Here is a 20,646-nt window from a genome sequence, read left to right on the forward strand (position 1 = left end):
CCTCTATTTCAATTTAGTAGCCTTGAATTGGTGTCTGCTATTTACAACCAAAGAGCTTCCATGCACAGGTGTTCACAAATCAAACATTTGCAGCCGTAGGAGCTTGAAGTCACCTCAGCCCCCCTCTTGGCTTACCCATCTCTGCATTGTGGTGCCAAGTAATCAGGTGACTCCCCCAGAGAGCACTGGACCAGAGTGAGAGCCAGCCCAGCACCTAGAAGCTCTTGGCTGCCCAAGTCAAACCCTGATCTCTGCCTGTGGCTGTCTTCAACTCTAACTCCTAGGGCTTGGGCAGCTAATACGACTGGAAGGTGGGTGGAGTTGGGCAATGGGAAGCGCCCCAGAGTCCTGGAAGCAGTTCAAAGGAAATTTCACATTGGGAAACCAAAAAATCCATTCAAGAAGCTAATTTTGATGCAGGATCTGGGACTCTTCCAACAGCACCTGGGTCTGCCTGGATAATGCCGGGAAAGAGAAGAGCCAGGAGTTCATTTGCATATATGCAAACAAGGCCTTCACAGCTGTCCAGAAGCCACCTCTGCTTCGAGCACTGAGCTCGGTGGCTGGGCCAGCTTTCATTTGTCTGCTCAGCCTTGGAAATGAGAGAGAGACTGGCTTGCCAGAGCTTCCCACCAAGCTGACAGGAACACAGAGTCAACCCCACACCCCTTCAGAGTATGAAATCAGGGCCCTCACCCCTGCCAGTTTCTCTGCTGGGCAGAGTTGAAAACCAGGCCCCTGATCCAAGATTCTAGCAGGTGGACCTTGGGGAGGACTTCTCCATGCTGTGTCCCTTTCTTGAACCCCCACACTTCCCTTTTCCTGGCCCCATCAACTCCCCAGGCCCAGGCCTTCTCCTATGCAAGACCTTCCCTTCCCTTGCTGAGTGAGCCCAAGGAGAAGGGATAGAACAGACAATGGGCCAAGGAATTGGGAGGCCTAATTAGAGATAAAGATTGGCCCCTAGATTCCCTATCACCTTGAGCAAATTTCTGTCTCTGTTTCTCTTCTATAAAACTCAGGGAAGGGCTGAAATTTTGTCTTTTAGCCAAGGAATGCCTTCCCAACAAACCCTTCGATGGACTGCCAGTCGCTGACAGCTGCGCTGCTCTGGTGGTCACAGCACTGGGAAAGGGGTGGGGATCCATCAGCTCTCTCCCCACCTGTTCATCTTATGGAGCCTCTGAGGCCCATCAGAGCACATTTTGACAACCACTGGATTCACTGGTCCCTGAGGTCCTTTCTTGCCGCCACAGTCTCTGATTTGGGTCAGTCATCACCGCCTGACGCCAGTGGGGTAGGAAGAAATGGTGAGGCTGAGGATCGGCTGAAAAGGCTTTTATCACCAAGCCCAAGAGCAGCCAGCAGCGCTGCAGGTAGACACACTCAGCCTGATATTCATGGACCTGCTCTCAAGAACATCCTGGTAGAGGCCCTCAGCTCCCTCCACCTTTGCCTTGAACCATCCCTGCCCCAAGGCTCCTTCTGACTGGGTTCTCTCTCTGTCTCTGTCTCTGTCTCTGTCTCTCTCTCAAATTGTTACTGCCCTCAATCTCTCACCCTCCTGTCTCCCATCCCCTTCCTCTCTGCCCCACCCCTACTCACCCAACCCAGCCCAGTCCATCCCTGGGAAAATACTGGAACAATACCTGGAGAAGGAGATCAGGTATCCTGGGGGGGAACTGGCCCCTACAAACACACAGATGGTTAATCCCTGGGCAATTCTGGGATTTTCTTTCTTTCCTCCCCCACCCCCACCTCTGTTTCTGCTCCTGGGCCACCTCCCAGCACCCCTGCCCCCTGCTTTCCTGACAGGTATCCTTCTCTGCCTTGGATGACAGTTAACTAGTTGTGGGGCCTGGTGAGTCACTTTTCCTCTGTAGACTTCTGTTTTCTCACTAGGAAAATGAGGGGCTTCCATGGACAAAGGGGTTAACTTTGGTGATATCACAGAGAATTTAACAAAAACCAGACACGTGTACAGTTTTGCAGGGACCACAGAAAGGCTCTCCAGAGGACTTCTCCGCATTCACACTCTGGGGCTCCCCCACACCTTGCCGGCAGCATTCATGCCCTGAGCTGGAGACACAGAGGGGAGCCATCCTCAGCTTCCTGCTTCCTAGCCTCTCCTGCTTCCTCCTCACCCCCTGCTGCCAGAGCTCTGCCCCCTGCAGGCTTCCCCTCAGGCTGTTGCAGCCGCAGGAAAGAGGTAAAGAGGAAGGGAGAAAGGGGGAGGAGAGGACAGAATAGAGGGCAAAGGGACTTCAGCATCTGTCCCCTCCTTAATCCCAACCCCCCTGGCCAGGAGAGTGTGGTCTGCAGCACACCGGCCCACACCCAATAGGCAACTGGCCTTAGTCCAGCAAGTCTGTCCTCCTGCAGGCCTGAGTGACAGGGCTGAGTGACAGGGCCCTGGTCCAGGACCCAGGGGCTCTCTCAGCCTCTCCTCAGAATTAGCCTACTTAGCGAGGCTCACAACACCCCCTTGCTCAGGAACTCTCGGCAGCTCTCCTTTGCCTCCAGCAGAAGCTCCCAACTCTGTTTCCTCATAGGACACCCTGTCCCCTCATTTCCAAGTCAGACTCCAGCTCCCGGTGTCTCTGCCTCATCCCCCAAAACTCCTATTATCCTGGCCAGACTGGACCAGGGGCCACAGTTTCTTGTCTCCACACAATGGCATGGAATAATCTCTCTCCTGCCTTCTCCCATCACCTAATACCCAAACTAGCTCAAATGCCAACTCCTCTCTGAAACCTTCTTAGCTTTCTCTATAGTTGGAAGGCCTCTGCTCTCTGAACTCTCTTGGCATGTTATCTGACAGCCCTGGTGGCCTTGGCCACATTCTCCTCATCTCTGTGAATAAACTTGACAATGTGAGACCACGTAACTATTTAGTGGTTGTTTATAGTGTGCCAGGCCTAAGCGCTTTGCCTATGTTTTCTCATTTAATCTTCCTACAAATACAAAATATAAGGTACATGCAATTATCCCACTGAGACAAAGAGGCAAAGCCACATAGTTTCCTCAGCCCTACTCTGCCACCTAAGTTTCTTCAGGGGATTTATGTCTTGAGGGCAGAATCTTAGTCACCTTTTTTCCTAAATAGAAGCTATTGCCACATCTGTCATTAAATGGTGGGAGAGAGGGCAGAAAGAGAAGGAGAGGGAGGAAGAACCCTAGATGCCATATGTGTGATCGTGTTTAATCATCACAGCAGCTCTCTCCAGTATCCCCATTGTACAGATGAGGCAACTGAGCCTAGAGGAGGTGATGTAACACACCCGCCGTCAGCAGCCTGTGAGTGGCAGTGCCAGCTGCGTGTCCAGGCCTTCCTAGGCCCCGTACCCCCTCTACTGGCCATCTCCTAGTGCACACTAAGGCAAGGAGGAGCTTTCCTGGTGCCTCCCTTCCAGCCAACAAATGGGTTCCCAAATGTTAAGAGCCCAATGACTTTTGTCATTGAAATGTATTTTCTAACTGACTTCCATTAGGTAGCTGGAACCATATTCCCAGCACTAATAATTCTGGCCTCAAGATATAATTAAAAGCATACAGGAATGCAGTGTCTATTTTTTAAATGACATAACTAGAGGAAAGCTAATGATTTTATGACACAACAAAAGCCCAACTAAAGATCACCCCAGAAACTGTGTTCCATCCCCCCAAAATTAGATCTAATTGGAAGAAGATGGCCTTGATTCTTACCTAGTCTTTTAAATCAAAAGGTAGTTGTAAATCATTAAATTTTAAACCCTGTTCTTCTAGATAGTCTTTATCAATGGCTTTAGCTTGTAGTTGTCTGTAGTTCCTTAGGGTCCTTTATGAGATCTTTAAGGAGAAAGCTGATCTTTTTGTCCCAGAAAAGCACTGAGATCATTTTCCATCATTTATTATTTTTTTAAGTGTGTAGTAGATATCCTTTAAGAAGAACACAGGGTGGCCCACTTAATATAGATCCTATTTAATAATGCAGTGGGAGTTGAAAGATTCAGGTTTTAAGTGGGCCAGAGTAACTCAGCAGAAAGAGATGGGTAAAAACCTTGCTACCCAGGCCTTCCCAGTCAATAGAGATACTTTCGCTGCATGGGGCGAGCCCATGGTGGGAGATTTTGCCAGGGAAATGCCTCAGAGGGTGAAAGACCTATATCTGGTCCCCCAATCATCCCACTTTATTTCTTCTACTGCTCATTCATTCACTCACCTATAACCATCCATCCATCCACCCACATGTACCAAGACAGTTGGGGTTCAACAGTGAATTAGACATCCTCCGTGCCCTTGAAAACCTAAGTCTGATGGGGGAGCACAGGAAGAAAGCTGACAAAGCAGCAGGAAGTGCCAGGTGCTAGAAGAGAGGTAGATGCCAGATGAGGTGGGGCTTTGTGAAAGGAGCTGCTGTCCTGGGGGCCAGTCAGAAGTCTCCACAAGGAGAGAGGGTGGTTGAGTGTTTATGGGGGAGAGAGTATGAGTGTAAGAGGTGGGAACATGCAGGGCAGTGGCATTCTAGAGAGAACACAGTTCAGACATAATGACAACAGACAGAACAGAAGGTTGGTGGAGCTCTGAGGAACTGTGGAAAATGAGGATCATAGGAAACACTTGAAGTGATTCAGGCTAAGGTTTGAAAAGCTAGGAATAGCCTAATGAGCTAGCCTTTGTGAGGACAGAGGTGCAATAGAGGATATGTGTGGATAGAAGGTGTGAGAGGGAAAAAGTTTCAAAGGATCCATGTCCACAGAGCAGACAAAATGGCAGATGAGTCACCAGAAAACCCCAGCCTCCTCTCTCATAGGTTGAGGACTTTAAGAGCATCTGATACCAGCTCTTGGCTTCAGAATAGGGGTCTCTCTGCAGTCATGAGAGTAACTAGAACTCCATGGAAGTTTGGGTCCAGCAAGTCCAGTGTTCCTAGAATAAAGAGAGGCCTCTCATTGTCCTCTCCCTTTGGGAAGCCCACCTCCGAGCCTAAAACCACTGCTATCCAAGTCCTGTGCATTCCTCAAGGTGCTGCTCCAATGTGCCTAGTCCTTCCGAACATGTCCTCCCTGCTGTGTGCATCTGGGGCCATGTACCATGGTTTCCTCCTGAATTAAAGTCACTTGGTGCCCTCCATGGCCCATTGTTCCCACTGGGAGGTTTGAACGTTGACACCAGCTCTACCTGTCCTCCAAGTCTGCAGTAATGGTCAAGCTGCATTCATCAGCGGCTTAGGTGACCCTTCTCAGCATCCCTGTGGACACAAAGGACCCAGAGGTGTAAGGAGAACCAAAAGGGGAGACAACAGAGGGTCTGGACCGTGCTGGGCTCTCACCCCCCTTCGCCCCTGGGGGCTCTCTGGAATTGTGTTTTCCCACTCTTTGGGGCTGAGCCTGTGTTTAGTCCCTGGAGGGCTTGGCATTATTTTCCTTAAGGCTTCAAGGGGGTTGACGAGCCGTTTCATATTTCTCTGTTTGGCAAATAGTCAGTCCCCTGCCTCCCCTCCCAGGAATCAGGAATCCCAGAAATTAAAGCCAGAGGGACTCAGGTTTCTTTCTGAGGAGGGGCTGCCACAGCAGATGCCAGTCGAGCCTGGGAAATCCAGCCTGGAGGTGGGGGCACCCTGCCTTGGGTTTTCTCTGAGGGCTGGAAGGAACAGCCCTGGTTCGGGCGGGCTCAGATTCCCTGCCTGGGAAGAATCGTCCTGTCAAAGCTGAGCTGGAGCTGTGAGGACCAGCGGCAGCCATTGTGCTCTCTGTGTTGGCTGTTTCTCTGGGGTGGAAGGGGGAGCAGGCAGGCGACAGCTTTCTGCACTGCAGAGGGGCGGGCAGGAGTGAGTCCCAGCTGAGAGAGGCAGGCCTGGCCCAGATGCCAGCAGACTAGGAGCGGGAGTTGGAGGAGGGACAACGGGAATGAACCAGGCTGGGGAGCAGAGGCTTAGAGATGCAGGCGGGTGCGTGAGGAAGAGCCGAGCTGACACCTGAATCTCGCGAGCCTCCCCCTGGAGAACACTTTAATGAGGCTCACAGCTGTAATATCACAGAACGAACATTAACAATGCTAATTACCTAAAGTTTAGCCCGAACATTCTCAACCCACCCGCCTTGGGAACACTGTTGTTCTGGCCCTACTGATGGGCTGAAGCTTAGGCCCAGGAGGTGAAGCCACCATAGGCCTGCTGGTGGGGACAGAGTATATAGCCACCGTAGGGCTGGTGGGGACAGAGTATGTAGTGAGAACTGCAGGCTGCAGGGACCCCCAAGAGAAGAGCCACTGAAGCCTTCTGGCCATGGCACGTGTTTCGCTACGCTGCTAAGAGAACCCCAAGAGGACAGTCTCCAGTGGAAGTCAGGCCTCTTGGAGAAAGCTGGCCTAGGAATCCTGTCCATTTGCACCTGGCTGAGGGTCATGGGCCCATGGTGTCCTTCCCTCATCAACAGCCTTCTGCAGCCTCGGGGGACTGCCCCTCCTCCACCCTCCCATGGGTAGACCCAAAATGGTCTTCAAATGCTGTGGCTTTTTAGCCACTTGGAAAACCAGTGTTTCAGAACTACCTACCCCTCTGGCTTCACTGTGTCCCATGTGAGACCATGCTGTCCCCCAGGGGCGGCACAGGGCCGGCTTTGTCAGAGACCCCAAATGCCACTGACTCTAGGGAACTTTGGGGTTGAAGAACAGGCATGGGCACTGGCATGTAGAACCACCTTGATCTGATCTTCCCCAAACCCACCAGAGTCTAGAGCTAGTGTTACAGAAACTCACACCTGTGTCTATAAAAGTCAAAAGTCACCCAGCAAGATATTATCAGCCCTGGACCTTTGGACTCTTCTCCTGATAGGCTCTCTGCTACCCTAGATGGGGAAAACACATTTATCTCTGTCATAATGCCACCCCTTAGATGTTCTCTAACTTGGGATATTGGAGAGCAACATCAGCATCTTATCCCATTGGTCTGTCGTCAGTCTCCACCCATCCACCCCAGTCCATGCTTTTTCCTCTCCCCAAAGAAAGAACAAAGAAAATCCATTCTTCTCTGGATTGGCCTGAACATAATATGGGCCCCTCCCATTTTCCCATCCCTCCTTGGTCTCTCGACACCCTTAGAGCCACATCATAAGCTCCTGGCCTGTGTTAAGATATGGACCCAGGCCCAGTAGACCATGGTGCATTTATTGCCTCCCAAAGCCCTTTCCAGGTAAATGGTAGAGTAAGATTGGGGTGCAAAACAGGGTTCCCTGGGGCAAAAGGAGAACCATCACAACCCTCTGAGTGGGTGAAAGACCCATGTGGGAGTGTTTGTGTGATCTCTTTCCTGCCTGGACTTTGTCGTGAACCTGAGTCTCCCCACTACTGGTAGGAGTAGCTCATCTCAGCCAGCCCAGATCCTACTGGGTGGGATCCCACTTCACTCTGATGAAGGCCTGGCCTCTCTGCTCTGCCCTCTGTAGAAATGGCTCAGCAACCTGCTCGGAGCCCACATCGGCAGCAAGAATCAATGGCTTCTCTGCTAGTAATAACCGCCCCATATTATGCTTGGGGAAGGAAAGGCTGACAGCATATGATAACTTAGGAAGGATAAAAGGAGCACTTAAGCAGCAGTGGGACCAAAGATGACCTGGTATCTCCCCACGACCATGGCCACCTGTGTTTATGACAAGCGCAAGTAGATTCTCACTAAAAGTATGAAGAATTCCCTGCTTGTATTCTAACTTCTCCAGTGCCCCTCTTAACCCACTCATCACATGTTGTGTTATTATTACCTGTCTGATTTTTAAGCACTAGGAGGGATAGACCTTATCTTCTCTGAAGTATTCCCAGTGCCTAGCACATAATAGAAGCTTCATTTACTTATTTGTCTAGAATTTGTTTTTGGAATACTGACTCCTGGCTTGCAGCCCCTGGGAACACTTCCCTGTGTGGTCCTGGATCTTCACCTGGAGGTTGTATCTTTAAGGCAGTTGCTAAGCAGGTTGGGGACTCTCTGGGCTGACTGTCTTCTGAAAAGCCTCCCACAGCTCACCCTGGGGCATCTCCCTGCCTTTTATGGAAGGAGGTTTCTGACTCCAGAGAGAAGGAACAATGACTCAGCTGGCTTCTCCATGGGTCCTGCTCCTCGGGTCTCTCTTTCTGCCACCAGATTTCCTCCCCCCACCACCTTCAGTTCTGAGTAGGCTCTGAATCATCCACTTCCCCATCCCCAGAAATTCCAGATGGGGTCTATTCAGAATGTCCTGCTGCTTCTTAGGGGGTTCTTCTCAGATGAAGCTGCCATGGCTGTGGCAGAATTCTTTTTGCAGGTGAGACCTGGAATGCATCGCTTCTGGAGTCTTCTCGCAAACCTGTAAGCACCAGTGTTTCTCTGGAAACTGACACGCATGCATGATGTGTATGCACATCCATGTGTGCCACCTACACTCACACGCGTGCGCGCGCACACACACACACACAGCTCCATTGTACACCCCACCGTGAAAGAGCTGTCCTCCCACAGGACCGATATACTTGCAATAATTGATATTTTCAAGATTTAGTGTGTGATGTGTGTGTGTGGAGGGGAGAAAATAACCAAAAATTCCCAAGAGTTTTAAAGCCTTTTATTTATTTACGTTCTCTAAACTGCAGACAAAAAAGATTTTGCTACGTAGGTTGTCAACACTGCTAACCAACCACAGAACAAGATACTAACCACAGCGAAGTAGGGACAGAGGTCTGTGACTCAGTCTTTGCAAATGTGCAAGAGTTCTGCAGAGGGCTGGGATGTCCAGGGGTCCCGAAGTGATGCCCACAGTGCTCTTCATCACATGAGCTGCAGGTCTGGATGTCGATGAGCCCCCTCCCCCGAGGAACCCGGAGCCATGGCAGGGAAAGAGGGAGGGGTCCTGGGCAGCCTTTCCGGCAGCCACGGAAGGAAGCAACTGCCTCTACCTCCAGGCAAGTCCTGGGCAGTGAGCCCCAATCCAGAGGTGGCTGTTTCCAACCTGGAGATCCTTCTGGAGACAGTCACAGTACTCCAGCCCTCTGGGAAGTCACAGAAGCTCCGTGTCCCTCCGGACGATGGGAGAAGTGACACAGCCTCCTCTCTAATACTGAAACACTGAGAGATCTCGATACATCCCGTCGACAGGGCAGAAACATCACAGCACTATTCACAGCGGGAGCCACAAAAGAGTGGGAACTTGACACACGGAAGAAAGGAGCGGCCCCAGAAAACCGAGGAGCCGCGCACGCACATACCTAGAGACTGAGACTATAATCACATCAAGAGGGGGCTTTTCATTTGCCTGTGACCGTGGGTGCTTTTCGAGGAGCCGGTGGATAGGGCTTCAGACCATGACGCACAGCTCCCCAAGCCCGGAGCTCCTTTCTCCAGCGTCGGGAAAGCCGTGTCCGCCTCAGTCCTGGAACTGTCCCAAGCACCCAGCAGCGCCAGGCAAGCACACAAAGATGTCCAATCAGGACATAACCTGTGTTGGATCCCAAGGTCCAGCGGGGATGGGGGGATCCCAGGGAGCATGAAAGACCCTCACTAGCAGGAATTTCTGTGGTTAGACGCCCACTCTGTGGGCCATTTTTGAGTTTCAGAAGAGTTGGAGAGAAGGAAGAGGGGAAAAGAGACAAAAGAGCATTTTGGAATCACGGGAATATACTGTGGGAACGACCGCCCTCTCTCTCGCTCCCACCTGGAAGAAGAGAAGCTGCACCCGGGTCCTGTCTATAGGCCTAATGGGGTAAGTGGAGACGCAACAATCAGATCATTGGAACATCTCCAAGGGCCCCCTATCAAACCACAGCCCAGAGCTATGGGGGTGAGGGGTACATTCCCGAGGCTGCGGGCACGCAGGGGCTGTGGTGACACTGGAACAGGATGGTGACAACAAAGTCGACCCCTCCCCAGACCCCCGAACTGACACAGCCAAGTCAACCAAGGGGCTTCCGTGCCCCCAGCGGAGTCTGCACAGGAATAAGCTTCTTCCAGGGGACCTCTTCTCCCCTTCTGCTCCAGGGGCCAAAGCCCTTCCAGGGGAACCCCAGGATTTGAATAGCGCGGGCAGCCTCTCCCTGAGAAGCAAGCGCAGTGGAGCGTCAGGCAGCTAGAAGGAACCAATTAGTTTTGGCTCCCTGCCAGAGATGCTCCATTTCTTGGCTCTCAGGGGGGAATGTTATGGAAGCCAGGCTTTAAAAGTGCCCTCATCCTAAACACATTTGGAAGGGGCGGTGGGGGCAGAGCTGGTGAGGACTGGTTATGGCTCTCTCACAAGACTGGGCCAGTGCCCGCTCTAGGCCTTTGTCTCCTCATTGGTCCAGCGGGTCAGCAGCAGGTCAGAGGGGATTCTGAACAGACCTGTGCCCTCATTCTGAGAGTAGACTCCAGCAGAGGTAGGAGGGGAGACCCTCCGACAGCTCAGCCCCTGGGCTCCCAAGTCTACCCCTCCTGAAGTTGGGGGACCGGCGAGCTGAGAGTGTGAGGCCTGCTGCCAAGGATGCAAGCCAGAATCTGCCCCCTCCCCAGTACAGGAGACCAGGAGAAGCCTGGTCACTGCAAACAGACTTGAGTCAAAAGAACCTTGCCCAGGGGCTTTCAAATGGGTGGGTGGTCACACCCAGAATTGCATTTTGCATTTGAAACCAGACCAGCAGCCGAGCATCACAAAAATCTCATGTCCCTGACTCTCTCCACAGAAGTCACCAAAATTCTTCTCACTGGGAGCCATGGGCTCCCAGGGACCTCCCCACATAGGAGTCAAAGGCTCGATTAAACCGGCACCTCCACAGGGGCAGTTTCATGCCCGCCTTCTCCTAAGCCCGAGCACTCAGCTGAAAATGAGCCGGGTACAACTTCTTCAGGGGCAGTGAGAAGCTGAAATGTGCAGAGGAAAGGAAAGATGGAAGAAACAGTTTATTTCTGCTGCTGTCATTATGGACAACGGCTAGTCCAGTGAGGTGTGGCGATGGAATCTGCTGCGCTCCTGGCCAAAGGGGGCCTAAGAGGTGTACTCGAGGCGCCTCGACATTGGGTCTCCAGCTCCCACACACTTTCTGTGCCGCAAACACCCCTTCACAGCCGAGACATCCTGGCTGGGGTCTCTGTGGGGCCACCCCCTCTGTGTCCCACCACCCACCCGCCTGCTTTCTCTAGTGGGGTTGGGAAAGACAATTGTGTGGGTCTCTTTCTGCCTCTGCTCAGGTCGTGCCAGTTGCACCTCCCTGCACCCCTGGAGTCTAAAAGCAGCATTTGGAGGCCCAGCATCAGATTTCCATAGGCTGCCGGGCATACTCCAGCCCAGGTGACGTTATCATCTCACTAACGTTCATGTCGAAAATGTTCATCTCCCAAGGACCGCCGGTTCTTGGAAAAGCAGATAGCAGCAGCTAGACTGAGGTCAACTCGGTTCTCTGTCCACATCCCCAGAGGGTGGAAGGAGCTGGATGCTTTAGCCTGTGCCTCTTTTATGGGTAAACACCAAGCAAACAACAGAGAGGCCGAAATACACACACACACCTTCCCCAAAGGCACTATTTGAAGTGATCAGGATGCCCTGGGAGAGTGTCATTTTAGAGTTGAAAAGCTACTAGAAGGCTAGGCCAGAATGTGGTTTCTTTTTCTAGCCCCCATGGGACTGGGCATGTTACCCTGCACAAGGTGCCCTCCAGAATGTTTTAGCCAATAACAACCTGCCCAGCAATCCCCCATGACAAGCCAGAAATGTGCTCCTTTTCCTTCAGAGGGAAAAAGCCCAGAGTGTGCAAATATGACATAGGAGTGGTGGTCAAGGGGGGTGGCACCCCTTCCCAGCTGGAGGCACAAATGCTCCCTAAGCCTCTGACCACTTAGGGCCACAGTGTGACTTCTCTGCTTTCCGAAATGTCACATGGCCCAGACGCATCAGGATTCTACTCCCTACCCACCTCTCTTCAGCCACCTGCTCCCACCTCCTCAGCCCCAACCTTCTGTATCTTCATGCTCTTGCTCAGATATTCTTGAACAGCTTTTTTCCCCTAGCCCCCATTTCCGGCCTCTTAAACTGTGTTGAAAATGTGCAGGGGGGTGTATGTTTTTTTCTTTTGTGCCATTATTTCTTCCCCTCTTCCCCTCTGCCTGGCATGGCAGGAGGGAAGGGAAGGAAAGGTGCAGAAAGGGAGAAGGCAGACTAGGAAGGGAAGAACCACAATCTCCATGGGGAGTAAATCTGAAAGGACAAAGGCAACAGAAACCACAACCCAATTCCAACTATAAAATTTTTGCTTCCCTCCCACAAAAAGGAAACTCGAGAACTTTCAAACAACTATTGCCAAACACTGTCCCCAAAGAAGCAGAGGTGAGTGGAGAGGAGAGATGATAAATTCCTGCAGCCCATGACTTTTCAAGCATAAGGCTCCCTTTCCAACCCTGTGCAGGGTCTGAAAGCTTGGGGAGCCAGTCTGGTAGCACCTCGAGGAAGGCTGCACCTCGTCCAACAGCTCCTGGCTAAGGGCAGGCTCTCCCTCTCATCCTGGAGCCACACATAAGGTTCACTTAAGTTCCTTAGGTGACAGGTGTGTGTGTGTATGTGTGTCCCTATTTTTATCATCAATATTAATAACACTGATAGAAAAAATGGAGTCCCTGGCATACAAGCAAACAGGTGTGAGTGTCAGTATAACCTGGAGACTCATGGAGTGGTGAGGCGGAGGGAAACTTTAGGCTCCAGGAGCTCACACCTCTCCCTGCCCCCACATTTCCTGCAGGGACTCATAGCTGCCCCCCCCTTCCCCACCACAGCAGCGCTTATGTGGGAGACTGGGCTGGTGCCGTCCTGAATGGCCACTTTACTCGCTGCCTGGGCTAGAGGTCATTATTAGTAATTATATCTCTGTCGAGGAGGGTTCTGGCTGCCCGCCAGTCCCGGTGCCTGCCTTCCTCCGGCCTGCCCTGGGAAATGTCACCATCAGCACAAATACTTCCTTCTCTCCGTGGGGCCAAAGAGAGGGAAACCCTGCAATGACCCTCTTTCAAGGCACGGGTGCAAAGAAAGGATGGGTGTCGGGAACAAAGAGACGGTGACCGAGGGGCAGTGCTGTGCCCTCTGACCTCGAGGGACCTTGGGGAGTTACCCCAGGTCTCAGCCATCTGAGGGGACACAGTCAGAGTTCACTCAGAACCCAGCAGGAGCCTTCTCTGGGAACCTACCCCCTTCTAAATCTTTCTCCTCACACAGGCAACTCCCTGCTCCTTCTGGAAAACAACTGGATGGGGACCTGGCAGGCCCGGAACCCTCCTCCTACAGTTTCCTGGAGGTATTTCCTTGGGCCTGTCTTTCCAGCAGCCTGGGCTGGAAGCACAAGAGAGGGCCCCTCAGCCGAGCCTTCCTAGGAGTAGCTGCTGAGATGCCCTAAGGAAGGCCCCCAACCCCCAACCCCACCCCTGCAGTGTCTATCTGGGGGCTCTGTTTATCCTCCCACCAGGACGCCCAAGCAATCTCCCCCTCCTCTTGCCTACCTCTCAGAACAATGACCTCAGCTGGCTCTTCCAGCTTCCTCTGGAAGGCTCTCCTCTTGCCACCCCACAGGCCCTGAACTTACCGCCAATCTCTTTTGCTGTTTCTACACTCATGGTCAGTGGCCATACACAGAACCCAAGCCCTAGAAATATTCAGGAAGGGGAGAGGAGCCCCAACCCCAAGCTACTACAGATCCCACTTCTAACCATTAGGCCCAAGGAAACAGGCCAGGCCAAGGGCTTGGGCAGGGAGGCTTGCAGGCCTGAGGCAAATTCAAGTGTCTCTTGTTCCCACCATCTTCCCCACGCCTACTTAGTCTCAGGATCAAACGGCTAATCGAAAAACCAACAGCTTCTCTTCAGGAAGGAAGTAAAATTCCAAAAAGGGCAATAAACAAGGGGAGAGGAGGAACCCCATCTACTTTGCCAGGTGGTAGGGAGGTAGGACTGGTCGGATCCCCCCTCCCAGCTGGACTCGGGGACTGGAGGGCTCCCCTGATGGCAGTGCCTGGAAACCATCTGCTGCCCAAGAATGCAGGGTAAGAACTAGCCTGGCCTTCACTACCACACAACTCACACACACACACACACACACACACACACACACACACACACACATGCACTCACACACACATTCACACCCACGATTGCTCACACACACACTCTCAAACCAGGAGGGACATCAGCAGCTTTTCTAAGACAGACAACGCTCCCCTGGGGGAAAATCTACAAGGACACACTGCACCTCCCACCTCCGCGGGGGGTAGAGGCCCCATTCTCACCCGCTGGGCCCACAGAGGCCCCTGCCCCACACACACGCACAAGAGGGAGCCAGGGGGCCTCAAGAAAGGGCTGCTTGCTTGGTGTACAAAGGTAGCAAAGGTTTGGCCTTTATAAACTTTAAATAATCACACTGCCCAGCACCACAGGCCTAAGGGAAGAACGGGTTACAGCAACTTTCCATCCCAGCCCAGTTAGTTAGTTACTTTGCTCCCTCCAGCAGTGGAAATCAGGTTTCTGGCCCCCTCCTCACCCATCTCCTCATTTTGGTTTACCTGACCAGAAGACCTTTGACCCTGCTCACTCCTAACACCCCTTCCTCCCTCCTTCTCCAAGGGCGTGAGCCCACTACGGGACGCAAGCGCAGCTCTGACTGGGGCCCAGGCGAGGCATGGGTCATCACTGGAGCAAGTGAGCATGGCCCAGGGATCCAACGTTCCCTTGGGTTGCGCAGTGGCAGCTGGGAACAGCCTAGGGTGGGGGAGGAGGGAGTGAGAGAAGGAGGCTGCTGTCCTGGGGGGTGGGGAGGCTGGTCCTCAGGGTTCCCCTCCCCCCAACATGCACAATCTCAAAGAGGAAACTGGGGACCCCACCTCTCTTGAGTCCTGGAGCCTGAGAAAGCCAGCAATCTTTCTTCAACAACACCGAAGAGCACAGATCTGTCTCCTAAACTTGCCAGGGTAGGAAAAGTCACAATAAGAATCTCATTTTTCTTCCTTAAAATATCTGAGCTTTTTAAGGGGAGGGCTGAAAGGAATCGTGATGAGTTCAAAGCACAAAGACTAAAATGCCACGGTGAGTGTAACTCTCCAGGGTATCATGAAACCATCACTGTGAAACCCAGACCCTCCCCTAACCTTAAAACCGGTTATCTTCTCCAGCTCTGCAGGCACTGGGCCTCCCTCCCTCCTCCCCTAGCCCCCTCCCTTTCTCCCACCCACAAGCTCCCACCACACTGAGCTGAGCCTGGAGAAGCAGAGGCTCCCTCTGGGCTGCCTGGGCTTCCCACCTGGCCCCCAGGCAATGACAGCAGGGGAGCCTGGGACCTGCTGGCTCCCGCTTTGGGTGCTATGAGTTGGGGGGCCAGGGGAGGAGAGGATGAATGTGATTCTCCTGTCTCTGTTCCCGCACTGTGCTGGATTTGCTTTAGTATGAAAGGCAGGAAACACGCGTTTCAACTTCGGGCTTGGATCCTGAAGCTTCACCTCCTCCCTGGTCAGATGGAGCCACAACATAGGAGTAGAGGCACCCTGGATGTTCCAGGGCTCTGAGTGGGGAGACATGATTATCTCCATTGGGTGGGCTCTGAAGACAACAGGTGCCATCAGAGTGGGGCCTTCATCGTGCCAGTGTCTTTACCGCCATTGCCTCAAATTCCTGCAATAGCTCTGCCCAATAGGCCCCACGGCCCCACCTCACTGATGTGGAAAATTAAGCTCAGAGAGGTTAAGTCATTTACTCAAGGTCAACCAGCGACAAAGTAGTGGAGCTAGGCTTTAAGCGAAAGTTTCGAAGTATATGTTATTCCAAAGTGAAATGAATGGTAGCCCCCTCTAAAAGTTAGCTCCCTATTCTGACCCGAGCTGATCTTGCAGAAGGGAGTAGCTTCATTCTTGAATATCTTCGTTATGAAGTCCTCATGCCCACTCCAGCATGAATCCCTCACCTCCCACCACAGACCCAGGCATGGTCACCCTTTCCTGTCACACCTTTGGCCCAGGGACACTGACCAGAGGCAACCTCGCCCTTGAAACATAAATCACTTTTGAGCAAAATAGATTCCAACAAAGGGTCTGACCTTTGCTATCTCAAGGAAGAGGGGGGCACAGAAATCATGCGGACCCCCTCCCTGACAACCACTGCTCTCCAGTGATTATTTATATAACATTATGCTTTTTAAGACTCTCAATCACACTATGAAAAAAGCAGAGCAGGTATTATTATTTCATCTCACAAGTTGCGAAACTGAGGTTCAGATTTGTTAAGTGCCTGCCCAAGGTCACATAGCAGCTCAACAGCAGAGGCAAAACCAAAACCCTCATCATCCATGTTCATCCATGATTCTAGCTTATTCTCTGGGGCTCAAATAAAGACCAACTAGAAGTTTACTTGCACTTTTCTTTTTTTCAAATACACAAGGTGATAATATGACTTGGAGAAGTTTGTCTGCTTATAGTACTTTGGAAGTTCTATCCCTACTTTTCAGAAGGAGGAACTGAAGTCCTCAAAGATGAAGAATTAGCCCCATCCTGCAGGGAATGAGAAAAACAGGGACAGGACATCTGGGCCTCCCTAATGTCCAGTCCAGAGCACTGACCACTCCCACTACTGTGAGCAGGTGACAGCACCCTCCACAGTCGGTGAGACCAGTCCCACCCTTGCAGCCCCTTGGCAGGTGGCAGACAGCAGATTCAGCTAGAGAGAGCAAGGCTTCCCCATCATATGTGCAGAGGTGGGGACTAGATGTCCACACACTCTAAAGCAGACATGTCAAGTATCGGAGTCACAGTTTTTGGATTCAGATTTGCTTTTTTAACTTGAAAGCCACTGTGGCACTTGAGAATATTTTGCTCATTTTTTCCCCAAAACTAAATCAAAGTGATTTTTCCAAGTCAATAATCAGCCTTCAAGGACTAGGTTTTGTGGGAGCATAGCACACCAACACAGTCAGGGAAGGAAATGCACCCCTCAGGTGAGCCTTCCTGGTAAATGGATAACTCTCCCTGGGTCTCCAGAATCCAAAACAGGTTCACCAACCAGCAGGAGGAAGGAAATATCTATGGAGATGAAAATCCCATCTGGACAGGGCCCTTTAAATGAGATCATTATGTTTGAGGAACTCACTCCGAGACCATGAGCCCCTGCAGGAGTGACCCCTATTTCTTCCCACAGGTCACTTTGCAAAGGACTGGGGAGACAAGCAGGGCCTGGCTCCATGCCAGGCTGCCCTGGATCTCCTGGCCAAGAGCAATTAGGCCAGCAGGAAGGCTCTTGCCAAGTCGCAGAACAAGTACTGCAGCTGGGCATGAGTGGCCCAACTAGCCCGCATCCGAGTCTCCAGGGGCTTCTTCAGGAGCCGAAAGACTAAAAATAACCTCAGCCTTTGTTGTAAGCAGTCGGGCCACAGAGATGGAGCTGATTTCAGGGAATCCGAGCATGCGCCAGGGTCTCACTCACTGGGACCTGCCCTTTGGGCAAATGATTTTTCCAGAAACGTGTCAGTTATTGTGCGGCTGCTGTTGCCACTGCTGCTGAGATTCAAAGGCAGCCTGATCCGCTCCAGCCTGCAGGGCTGCCTTCCAACACTGACTTCCGGAATCTGAGACTCGGCCTCTTTCTTCATGAAACACTTTGAAAACAAGAGTCCAGCACATATTGCAGCATTTAGGAGACAAGAACAGCCCTCGAGCTGAAGGTTCTGTGTCATTGCCACAAATCATCACATCACCACAACTGTTTGTTTAGGTAACTGTCATCTCTCTCCCATCCTAAAATTTCCAGAGTCAGGTCTCAGTAGACAACCCAAGCAGACACCATGTGGAAGGGAGAACTCACTTGGGAAGAGGAATCCGTGATGTCACATCAATACTGCATGGTTTCTCAAAGTTACAGTTCTTTGTTCCAAAATTCAAATTCTTAACCAGATGGCCTTGGCTCAACTTCTTGCCTCCTGAGTCCTACCAGGGAAAACTACCTGAAGATTCAGGTTGGTCAGGAGGGGGAGTCTCAGCATTTCTGTCCACAGGTTGTAGCTAGTCTCACCTCAAGGATGCCTTACTTCTGAAGGTGAAGGAAACACAAAACCAGGTCTCCTGCACAATCATTCCTGACAGAGAACAAATACTGACTGGCTATGCAGGGGCTTCAGAATTGTCTTCACAATATTTTCTCCCACCCCTCATTGCCTCCACTCCTCTCCCCAGACCCTTTAAGAGACCACCCTGGCTGTGGATGCCACTGGATATCAGCTGGCAGTGCAGAAATCACCTCTTCCTCTTTGTAGGGAACAACAAGGGATTTCTGGGCTCCATCATCAAAATGGCCTCCAGGCTCCAAGTCTAGAAGTTTCCAATGAGGTGTGTAATTAAAAAAAAAAAAAAATTCTCCACAGCCCTTTGCTCCTCTGGTGACTTCAGGGTGAAGAGCCTTGAGTTGGGAGGTGAAAAAGATCGTGGGAAGATTTCTTGGAGCACAATAGAAAACACCAAACTACACACAAATAACTGATGAGTGGTCACAAAATGGCTTCCTTTAAAATGGGAACCAGTGCGAGGGCCGTAGGGCTGGGGAAATGTGAGAGGTATTCCACAGGGCCAGGGCTGGGGGTGTTCTTCAAAAGTGCAGATCCTCCTGGTAGAAGCAGGAGGGTCTGGCTGAAATACCAAAACCTGTGTGCAAGAGGTAAGCAGATACCTCACCCTTTGATTCCACATCTTCATGCCCTCTGCAATTACTGATTTTCCTTACAGATGGTCTGCCTGGGTATAGGGGATAGAGGCTCAATCTGGTTTCATGTGGGCTCTGTTTTAGCCTTTCCAGTGGCAAATCACACTTTGTGACCAGGGGCCCTAGGCTTGGCAGCCAAAGGCTGAGGCTTTTTCTTTGAGTAGTTCCCAGCATAAGTGACAGCTCCAACTTCCTATAAAAAACAAGATGGCATTATTAGGAGTCCCTCTCCACCCCACAAGTCCCACCCCTGGGCCTAAATTCTTATAAGTTCTATTTTCTTCTGAGCTTCACAATTCAGAGATTCAGTCCAGCCTTAGAGCTCAGGAGAGAGTAAATGCTCAGAAATGATTGGCTGAATTGTTGTGGAAGCTTCCTCAATTGTGAGGAAGACCCTTGCTTTCTGGTGGTTCCTCTTAAATAGCATCACCAGGCCTAGCCCAACTCTGGAAGCTTTCACCTCCCCACCATCTCAGTCATACCTCCTAGGGCCTCAGGTTGAATTTCAGCTGACTGCATTGTGCCTCAAATGTAAAATGGTAGCAGTCACACCTACCCCAAATGGTCATGATGATTAAATGAGACAGGACATGAAAAACCCTTAGCACAAGCTAATAAAGACTTAATAAGGGGGTGGTAGTAGTTGTTGTTACTGTCAATCTTGTCACCATTACCTTCTGGGGGCTCAGCCACGGGGGGATTTAAACAGTACATGTGATAGCCACGATCACAGTCGTCACAGAAGAGGAGCTGGTCCTGGTGGAACACAGAGTGGTGAAGAGGAGGAAAAGATTGCATTACTTAGAATAAGCATTACAGTCTTAGTTCCACAGATCAAACTTCCTGGATGTCCCCATTTGGGGTCCTCAACTGTCCACTGAATATGCTTCATACTTTGCCACATGTGGAATTCCCCCTCTGCTTCCCCAACTATGCAAATCCTACCTCCACTTTAGGGTTTATTCTGAAATTATACCTTCTTAAAGAAGCCCTCCTTAATTACCACCTCATACTCCAGCTTAGAGGAACTCCTTTTCTTCTCAGTCATTGCCTAATCACCCTCTTAGTCTTCAAATACTTCTTCTCTTTCATAAAGACTTACTTAGTCTACCTCAACTAGAAGGTCTCTCTCCCCTCTTGCATCCCTATAGTACTTTCTCTTTCCTATGATACTTAAATGCATTTTCCTTACTGCAAAACATGGCATGTGGTAGACATCTATACAATTCTTCTATTGGCCAGTTCATTTGGAAAATGCCTCTTTGGTCCACTCCTTATTGGACTGTAAGATCATGGGGGCAGAGTCTTTTACTCACTCTGCATCTCCTTCAGAACTTCCTTGCACATAGTAGCTATGCAATAAATGTTTATGATCTGATCCCATTCTCCAGGTAGAGTTCTATCCTATTACATGACCTATGGACCTGTTTGGATGGCTTATAAAAAGTTTGCAAAATTAAGTCTGTATTAAATCTCACCTTGGCTCCCACCAGTGTAGAGATACTAGAAAAAATAGATATGGAAGTTGGATACCTCAGTGAACAAACAATGAGTCAGGAGAGATCATAAAAGACCTTCTTATTATACTAAGACCTTTCAATGAGGGCAATGGGAAGCTTCTGAAGAGTTAGCAAACAAAGGAGTGTCATGGTCAGACTTGTGGTTTAGATAGCTCTCACTAGCTGCTAAATACCCATATATACCCAGGTGGGGAAAGGTTGGGTCTAGAGGCCAAAGATCACTTAAAAAGATGATTCAGACATCCAGGTAAGATGATGGTGACCGGAAACTGGGATCGTGGGCCAGGGGAAAGGAACAGGTCTTATTCCCACTTAAGAGTCATTGATTAGATGTGGAGAGTGATGTGGAAGAAATTAAGAATGTCTCCTATCAGCCCACCAGTTGATGCAGCTACCCATTGAGACATGGACTGAGGAACAGATTCATGGGAGGCAGAGAGAAACCTC

The 20,646-nt window shown here is 51.0% G+C and overlaps 1 protein-coding gene across 3 annotated transcripts in view; it reads right to left on the reverse strand.

Moving 5' to 3' along the window:
- Positions 1-13,386: 13,386 nt before the first annotated feature.
- The window catches only part of DPF3 (double PHD fingers 3), a 245,745-nt gene continuing 238,485 nt past the window's right edge, over positions 13,387-20,646 (reverse strand). For all 3 annotated transcript variants that reach the window (XM_054691432.1, XM_054691433.1, XM_054691439.1), the window contains 2 exons: positions 19,354-19,435; positions 13,387-18,872 (listed from right to left, as the gene is read on the reverse strand). In XM_054691432.1, coding sequence (XP_054547407.1) covers positions 18,802-18,872; positions 19,354-19,435 — 153 coding nt within the window. In that variant the 3' untranslated portion in view covers positions 13,387-18,801. The remainder of the gene's footprint in view (positions 18,873-19,353; positions 19,436-20,646) is intronic.

This window comes from Talpa occidentalis, unplaced genomic scaffold (genome assembly GCF_014898055.3).
Source record: "Talpa occidentalis isolate TD23 unplaced genomic scaffold, MPIMG_talOcc4v2.1 talOcc4.11, whole genome shotgun sequence".
Taxonomy (NCBI): domain Eukaryota; kingdom Metazoa; phylum Chordata; class Mammalia; order Eulipotyphla; family Talpidae; genus Talpa; species Talpa occidentalis.